This window comes from Malaclemys terrapin, chromosome 10 (genome assembly GCF_027887155.1).
Source record: "Malaclemys terrapin pileata isolate rMalTer1 chromosome 10, rMalTer1.hap1, whole genome shotgun sequence".
In the NCBI taxonomy this organism is placed as follows: Eukaryota; Metazoa; Chordata; order Testudines; family Emydidae; genus Malaclemys; species Malaclemys terrapin.
The window spans coordinates 24,250,939-24,260,020 of record NC_071514.1 but is presented as its reverse complement, the minus strand read 5'-3'; the positions used below and the strand labels follow the sequence as shown (position 1 = coordinate 24,260,020).

General features: G+C 40.1%; 1 protein-coding gene across 1 annotated transcript in view; it reads right to left on the bottom strand.

Annotated features, from left to right (window-relative positions):
• Positions 1 to 3,446: 3,446 nt before the first annotated feature.
• LOC128844690 (protein unc-13 homolog A-like) overlaps positions 3,447 to 9,082 on the bottom strand; it is a 75,631-nt gene continuing 69,995 nt past the window's right edge. The window contains exons 7-8 of the mRNA XM_054042621.1: positions 3,788 to 3,851; positions 3,447 to 3,724 (exon numbers count right to left, since the gene is read on the bottom strand). Of these exons, the coding sequence (XP_053898596.1) occupies positions 3,557 to 3,724; positions 3,788 to 3,851 (232 nt within the window). The 3' untranslated portion in view covers positions 3,447 to 3,556. The remainder of the gene's footprint in view (positions 3,725 to 3,787; positions 3,852 to 9,082) is intronic.

The window sequence follows — 9,082 nt, the reverse complement described above, 5'->3', positions numbered from 1 at the left end:
CTAACAGGGAAAAAACAGAATATTAAAAGATGACACAAAACAGTTTAAAAAAATCAATGTCTATCCCAACAAACTTTTTAAAGTGTCTGCATTTTTTTCCATTGTTTGTTAACATTTTTTAGGGAGTTTAACATGATTAAGAGAAATGCAGAAAATCCTCTTTGCAAGTCACAAAGAAATGAATTTTGAAGTTAACTACACAAATTGTGTCAGAGGAACGTGACCCATAAGAATGCAAAGCAGAACGTATTAGGATTCTAACAACAGTCTTAATTATAAAGCTGATTTCAACACTGACAATTTTGTCAAAACACGGCTCTGGATTCTTCAATGGCTTAGAAATACCTTTTCAAGCAAATATAATCTTACAAAAAAAATCACACAGTGTTGTATAAAACAGACATGCAAAAGGCACAAGTATCTGCTATTCACACACTTGTTTCCCTATTCTGAAGCGACACCATGATACAAGTGACATTTTGTTCTCTTCTTCTGGGCTAAGAGCACTCAGAAAAAAAAATCAATAACATAAATAAGGATTCTGGATGAGATTTTACCAGAGCTTGCTCTCAAATGTCTACACACAATTAAGCAGTAATAGGCCCCCAAAGTGATTTACACCCATAGATTAACTGTCAAGTATCATGAATCAGTGATCTTTAATGGCAGAAATTAAACAGTCTTCGACACGGCAGAAAGCTGAGGATCTGGCTTCATCAGCCTGCCAAGCATCTTCCCTACCTCTCTTGAGAAGGATGCTGATCGTATATCTGGCAGCCAACACTGTAATGAGCTCATTTTTTTAGAACCCAATTGGCTTATAAGAACATAAAAACAGCCATACCGGGTCAGACCAATGGTCTATCCAGCCCAGTATCTGGTCTTCTGACAGTGACTGGTGCCAGATGCTTAAAAGCAAGTGAACAGAACAGGGCAATTTATCAAGTGAGCCATCCTGTCATCCAGCCCCAGGCACTGGCAATCAGAAGTTTATGAGCACCCAGAGCATGCGGCTGTGTCTTTGACTATCTTGGCTAATAGCTATTGATGGACCTATCCTCTATGAAATTATCTAATTCTTGTTTGAACCCAGTTATACTTTTGGCCTTCACAACACCCCCGGCATCAAGTTCTACTGGTTTACTATGTGTTGTGTGAAGAACAAGCCTTATGCTTGTTTTAAACCTGGTGTCTATTAATTCCATTGGGTAACCCCTGTTTCTTGTGTTATGTGAAGGGGTAAATAACTTCTCCACACCATTCATGATTTTATAGACCTCTATCCTATTTCCCTCCTTAGTTGTCTCTTTTCCAAAATGAACAGTTACAGTCTTTTTAATCTCTCTTCCTATGGAAGCTGTTCTATACCCCTAATCATTTTGCTGCCCTTCTATGTATTTTTTCCAGTTCAAATATATCTTTTTTGAGATGGGGTGACCAGAACTGCATGCAGTATTCAAGGTGTGGGTGTATCATGGATTTATATAGAGGTAATCCCTTTCCTAATGGTTCCTAACATTCAGTTCATTTTTTTTTTTGACTGCTGCTGCATATTGAGTCTATATTTTCAGAGAATTACCCACAGGGACTCCAAGATCTCTTTCTTGAGTGGTACCAGCTAATTTAGACCCCATTATTTTTGTATGTACAGTTTGGACTATTCATGAAGCTTTTTAATTTAGAAGAAGGCAAACCAGCAGTTAAAAATTACAAATTACAAAGTTTCTTCCTTCTCTTATAAATATAGCTCATTGCTTCCTACAGTGCTGTGGGACAATGTCTGCTCTTACTTACTGTTTGTGAGGTAGCACCAACAGCAGAGAATTTCTTTTTCAGAGTAGCAACAGGACCTGGGATCATCACTAGATAATCAATAGATGCTGATTGTCTGCTGCCTCTTCTTTCACAGTAAGCAATGAATCCATCAGATGCCTGGCTTTATGTGCAGGCTGAGGCTATTTCTTGGTTGCTGAACATTGTATAAGTGATCAGACAGTGGAAGGTATGTAGCAGCAGATCCTGCTCCTATCTTTGTGGTTGTACAACTGGCATTGGTGTGCTCCCATTGCATAAAGGTTGGGGGCAGAATGGAAGACAAGATAAAGGAAAGCAGACAAACCTTGAATGCTATAAAGCCTCGTTCCACCGGGGCTATCCATACCATCGTCCCAAAGATGGTAGGCATACAGATGCTACTCCCACAGCTCCACTACTCTTCCTTGGCCACAAGGGCAGATTCCTGTCAGGCAGTGTCTCACCCCGAGACAAGATAATTGAGCTAGGCCCTAGCAACTGAATTTACCCTTTAAGCAAACTCTCCAAACATGGTAAAATATGTAATGAGGGCCAGACCATGATAACCTTACTCACTTTGGCAGTCCCATTGACATCAGCAAGGCTGCTTGTGGAGTAAGGAGCGGCAGATGCACATTCTGACACTCAAACATGAGCTCAGCAGATTGCCACCTAAAACTGGCTAAATGGTTGTTTGGAGCAACACAGCTCAACTCAAATCCATTCTTGGAGAATAGAGATCAATGGTGGTTGTGTTGCCAATGAAAGCAGTGAAAAAACACATCATATGCTAAACATAATCTCTCATTTAGGCATGAGAAGCTCAAAGTTTCAACCAGCTATGGCCATCTAGGATACAACAAGGGCTGCTGACTCCTGGAGTCAAGTGATTACATGAGAATCTCAGCTTTCAGGAAGGAAAAAAAGGAGTATGTTTCTAGCCCTCATGATTGAGCATTTCTCCACACTACATCACCACCTGAGTCTACTGTAAAGACTCAACAGCCAACACCGCCCCACACTCTATTATTCTTTTTTAAAGAGTCTTATGATTTTAAAATCAGTCTCATAATTTGAGGCCTGACTCATGATTTTTAGCAAAACTGTAACTCAGTGCTTTCCTGAAGGAAACATCTCTACAGATGAGCAGGTAGTTATCTTTCAGCACTGCTGAGTGTACCACGAGATGCTAATGGTGATAGGTGAAGAACCTGATGTGGACCACCATGCTCTAGGAACTGAATTAATACCATCACCTTTCTCCAGCTGGACCACCCTTTTCAACCATTAGATAACATCAGAGAGTACTACTGAGTAACTTGTGGAAGATATGAACTGCTGACCCAGAAATGACAAGCTTTGTGTCCCGGGGCCCAATCATCTGAGGCAACCAAGTTACATTACTGAGAACGCAACTTAGAAATGGGCAATGAGAAAGCACTTAAAGCAATTGAACTCTGTTAATAAATGATATTGTCTGTGCAAATTCTAATTGCTATAACCAGCAGCAAAATGAATTTTCAATTGATGACATTTTCAATACAGCTTTATTAAATATTTGCTGGATAGAACATCTCTTGCAACAATTTATTTTAAACATTAAAATGAAATACATCATATTGTTTGCAATCTCTTTATTTGTTCTGCTGCTACCGCTTTCGGTAGAGAGTTTATGTTTCTGACTCAAGTTGAATTGCAGCTAAAATGCTCTTACTACAATTGACATTATGGTAAAAGATAACCTTCAGAATACTAAAAAAAATTACCCAACAAAATAAGTCATTAGATTATCCAGCTTTTCAAAAGACAGTGAGATGTGTTCCCGTGAATCAAAGACATCTGAACAAAACTTCTCCAGAGCCAGATCTTCAGCTAGTGTAATGGAGCTGCATTCAGTTACAACAGCTGCGGATCTGAAGCTCAGATTTTCCTACATAAGAAAACGAAGTTACAGCAGCACATGATATAGCTAGTAATGATAAGAAGTGCCTACCTTCTGAATAGCTCTGGTCCATCTTGCTTTTGCCAAACTACTTATGTAAACTTGATCTTTATTGCTAGGAAAGAGGAAAAAACCAATTATTACTGAACATATATAAATATCAGAATATGATCAAATAATGTTATCTATATAATGGAATTTAGGCAGGTCCAAAACCAGCTCTGATAAAGCATACATTGGAATAATCATCATGAGGCTTCTGTGATCAAAATGACCAAGAACTGACATCTGTTTTGTATATTTAGTTTTACTATAGGGTACAATATATTCAATTTTCACAGACTGTTACTGTACTTTCTGAAGTATTCGTTTTGTACAAAAAATTCTCTGGCAATCACTGTAACAGGTGTAATATCTTGAGAATGAAAAAGCTGGTCCAGAAATGCAGGCAGAATCATCAAACTACTCTGGTTTGAGGAATGTAATTGTTTTAGCTGTGTCCTCATCAGCAGAGACTCAGGGCAGGTCTTCACTACAGGGGGGGGTGTCGATTTAAGATACGCAAATTCAGCTATGCAAATAGCGTAGCTGAATTCGACGTATCAGAGCCGACTTACCCTGCTGTGAGGACGGCGGCAAAATCGTCCTCCGCGGCTCCCCCATCGACGGCGCTTATTCCTACCTCCACTGGTGGAGTAAGCGCGTCGATTCGGGAATCGATTGTCGCGTCCTGACGAGACGCGATAATTCGATCCCCGAGAGATTGATTTCTACCCGCCAATTCAGGCAGATAGTGTAGACCTAGCCACAACTGGTGTAACCTCCCCCCCCCCCACCGGACAGTCCCTCCGCAAAAGAATAAATGGACACAAATCGGATATCAGGAATGGTAACATACACAAGCCAGTAAGTGAACACTTCAATCTCCCTGGTCATTCTATTACAGATTTAAAAGTCACTATCATTGAACAAAAAAACTTCAGAAACAGACTTCAAAGAGAAACAGCAGTACTAAAATTCATTTGCAAATTCAACACCATTAATCTGGGCTTGAATAGGTACTGGGAGTGGCTGGCTCACTACAGAAGCAGCTTTTCCTCTCCTGGAATTGACACCTCCTCATCTATTACTGGGAGTGGACTACATCCACCCTGATTGAATTGGCACTGTCAACACTGGTTCTCCACTTGTGAAGTAACTCCCTGCTCTCCATGTGTCAGTATATAATGCCTGCATCTGTAACTTTCACTCTATGCATCCGAAGAAGTGAGGTTTTTACTCACGAAAGCTTATGCCCAAATAAATCTGTTAGTCTTTAAGGTGCCACCAGACTCCTTGTTGTTTTTGTAGATACAGACTAACACGGCTACCCCCTGATACTTGACTCCCCCCCCCCCCCCCCAGTGTCACAGCCAGGCAATGCATGATGAAACATGGAGAAACAGCCTGGTCACAAGTGGTGCACAACACTCACAAACTCCCATAATACAAGACAATTCTTTTTTCCATGAAAAATGGGCACCTTGTTTCACGAGGTAGATCAATGGCAATTATGATCAATAATTGAAACAATGTTACCATGTCTCCTTTTTTCCTACGTTTCCCCCGTGTGTCTGTATTTTTCTTAATCATGTCTCTCAAAGCCATGCTTCAGCATGCTGTTTAATTTTACCTGACTCCAGCCTTTCATCTCTTTTCTGTTACTTTCTCTCATGAGATTTTCTACATTTTCTGTTTAGTTGCTTATTTTATTTTTCCTTTTCTTCCCTGGCAGCTTCTTTTATTATCAAAATTTTTAAATTGATTTCTGTGTTTCTGTTAAAGGTAATTGAAACTGTTTACAATATAAAGTGTTACTTTGCATTTCCTTCCCCTCCTACTTACCTTCTCTGCACTCTCTGTTTGTTTGTCATTCTCTCTCTTCTCCCTCAAATCCCCAAGGAAACAACTCTCCCCCACTTTGCCTGCCACTCTCACCTTCCACCAACCCTCCCTTCTCAATCCCAAACTCTCCTTCTGCCTGGAGGAACTCTGCTTTCCTTCCCCCACTCACCTCCACTCCCCACAAAGGTTCCCATCACACATTTAATTTTGCCCTACTATTTGTCCAGTCCCCTCTTCAATCTTTTCCTCCACCTTAGAGAATATGTCTCAAAGAGGCTAGAAAATTGCTGGTGCTCTGAAATTAGCTTGTTTAATTTCAGGGAGGAGGTGGGGAGAGGGGAAAGAGGGCACAGTGGAAGTTCTCTTTTCCAGAGCCAGAGAGTATTAAACACCTAAACACTGGCACTCCAATGCACAAAAATGAAGGCAGACAGACCTCTAGATCATAAGATAGCCCCAAATCATGAAGGCTGAGAGGTCTGATAACTGGGAAAGACTAGCAAAATAAGGGGACTGTTTCACCATCCTCCATCAATGATAGACAACGAAGAACACATTAAGTATGATTCTACCTTAACAAATCTGATGAACAGAACAGTGAGTCAGAAGACTTGAGTTTTATTACTGGTTCTGCCACTGACCTTCCATATGACCTTGAGCACCTCAGTCAGCAGATCTGTTCCCACTGTATATGCAGAGTTATATTGAGTGACAAAAGCAAGTTCTGTCTTATGTATTGCAGCACCAACATAAAACGGAACAAGCTGCACCCTATTCCTTCTTATGAATCACCAGCAGCATTGTTAATTAATTACCAAAAAGTTACCCCTGTGCAATCTCCCTGAAGGCAACAGAGTGAGGGGTCATGGGAGGCCTACTTTGTGCACTTGTTACTAAGGGTCCAATTTGGCATCCAGAACCACTCACTACATCACAGTGAAACACCGCAGCTAGACCCAATCTCAGAAAAATCAGATTTAATTAGGATAACCTACAGGAATCAGAGAGGTGATTATGTATACACACATGAAGTGCCTGCACTTATAATCTTGGGTGAAGTTTTAATGCTTCCTAATGGGAGCTGCCTCCCCAACCGCCTTGACTTTCAATGGCAGTAAGGCACCTAACTCCTTTAGACTATTCAAATTCCTAGCCTTTGTCAATTGCCTTTGCCAACTACAAAGCATCAACTGAGCCTCTGCAGCATTACTCAGTTTCTATAATAAGCATAAGGAATACAGCCAATACCAAAGTAACATTATATAGTTAACTTTACAGTTTTGCCTTAGATCAGAATGATGGCTATTCTGTTTGTGTGCATAATCTTTTTATTTTAAGTATCAGTACAAGTTCCTCCTTAGACTTTGTTTAAAAATCAACAGTCTTAATTATAAAGCTGATTTCAACACTTTGACAGGGAAGTCTGAAAATGCTTACAAGAGTCTTATGGGTAGCCTACAGTCTAGTAGTCCATTACAATCTAATGTCCAACTACCAAAGTTAAACACTTCAACATTTTACCAAAAAAAAATTGTTTAACACAATGTTATGACACAATTTATGTGCTGGGAGATAAATGTAATTTCAGAGAAAATGATCCTGTTATGTCTAGCTGGAAAGACACAATAGTTATTCAAAGTATGATCTTCTTTGGCAATTTAATGGTAACAATAATAGGAAATAAGAGGAGCACAACACATACAACTTACTATAAGAAATAGTCAGATGGAAGCCCTGTTCTCAGAGGTGCTATGTACTCATCAGCTCCTGTTGAAGTGACTGGGAGCTGCCAGGTGCTCAGAACCTGGAAATTGAACCCCCTTGCCTTGTGTCTTGTGTAGTCCAGTTCACACCTGTGCAAAGTGGGTGTAAAATGATTCCAAATCCAAACTGTCACAGCAGTGACTGGGGAAAAGGCAGGCAAAGTATTAATCCACGGGCAAACTGCAGTTCTGAGATAGCGCCAATAGATCCACATATAAGAAAAAGTTGCAAAGTAATGCTCTTTAAAGGGGGAAAATTAAACTCTTATACCTGTAGGGTTCTAAATTAACCCTATCAACCCAAGAAAGTTACTTGGCTTGGCTAGCACTGCAGTTCAGTTATAACCTCTGTTCAACGCACAGCTGTGGTCCAAAGAGGGTAGAGCATTAGATGTTAGAATACAAAAGGCATAGGATGGAGAAGAACGCTAAAACTATCAGAATGCCTTTTTATCAATCAGTGGTGTGGTCTCACCAAGAGTGCAGGATATTGCAGAAGTGGAACGTGCTCAGAGAACAGCAAGGAGAAAGATCAAAGGCATGGGAAAACTCTCATATGAAGAGAGATTGAAAAGATTGGAGCTCTTACCTTAGAGGACATGTCTACACTAATACATGCTGCACAGCAAGCTTGGATGTAAATCTACAGCACTGTACAGCAGTGTGTATTAGGGAACTTTTAGTGCGCAGCAGCAGGATCCACATTACAGTTAGTGCAAGGCACACTGGAACACTGTAGATTTACACGCCAGTGTGGCATGCACAGTGTTTATGTAGAAATGTGCATAGAATTGAGATAAATAAGATGATAGAAATATGTAACAAAGAATGGTCTAGAGAAGGTAGATCTGTTCTCCCTATCTCATAACACAATAGCAAGAGGACATTCAATTAAATTAAAAATAGGAAATTTAAAACTGATAAAAAGAAATACTTTTTTGCAGAACATGTAAAAAACCTGTGGAACTCATTGCCACAGGAACTTGTTGAGGCCGAGCACTTCACAAGATACAAAAAAGGATCGAATATTTTCATGGATAACCAAGAATATCCAGATTTTTCATAACTAATGATAATAAACATTCTGGAAGTGATATTAAACCTTGTGCTTATGTCAATTGCTAATTGATACAGATCAGGATAAGACCCATGTGAAGAGCAGACTATTCCACAGCTACCTACTGCAGGGTTCTTACACCATCTTCTGAAGCATCTAGGTTTGGCCACTGATTTGGTTAGGATACTGGAGTAGGAAGTCTGCTGGTCTGATCCAGAATGGCAATTCCTATGTTCCTGTTACACTTACAGAGGATTCCATTAAGAGCTCAACATTTACCACCCTGAGTACGCTATGTATAGTAAAGATATCTGCCTCTGCTTAAATGTTATTATTGCTTTGCTATTTCTATCGCACCAACAGACTGCTACATGCTTTACAGACCAGTAGGAAGATGTGCACAATCCCTGACCCTATATTGAAGAAGTGACACACAGCAGGGTTGGTAAGTGACTTTATTTCCTGGCCCCATTCACCTGACATAGGTCAGGGTAACAAAAAGTTCTATATCCCAGTCAAATGGCAGGGGTTAGTATAAGGAGTTAATAATCTACAAAAGCAAGTTGTAGGAGGAATGGGAAGCAACACGAGGTCATGAGGTTGAATATCGGAGTGATTTTTGTTTGGCTTTTAAATTATGAT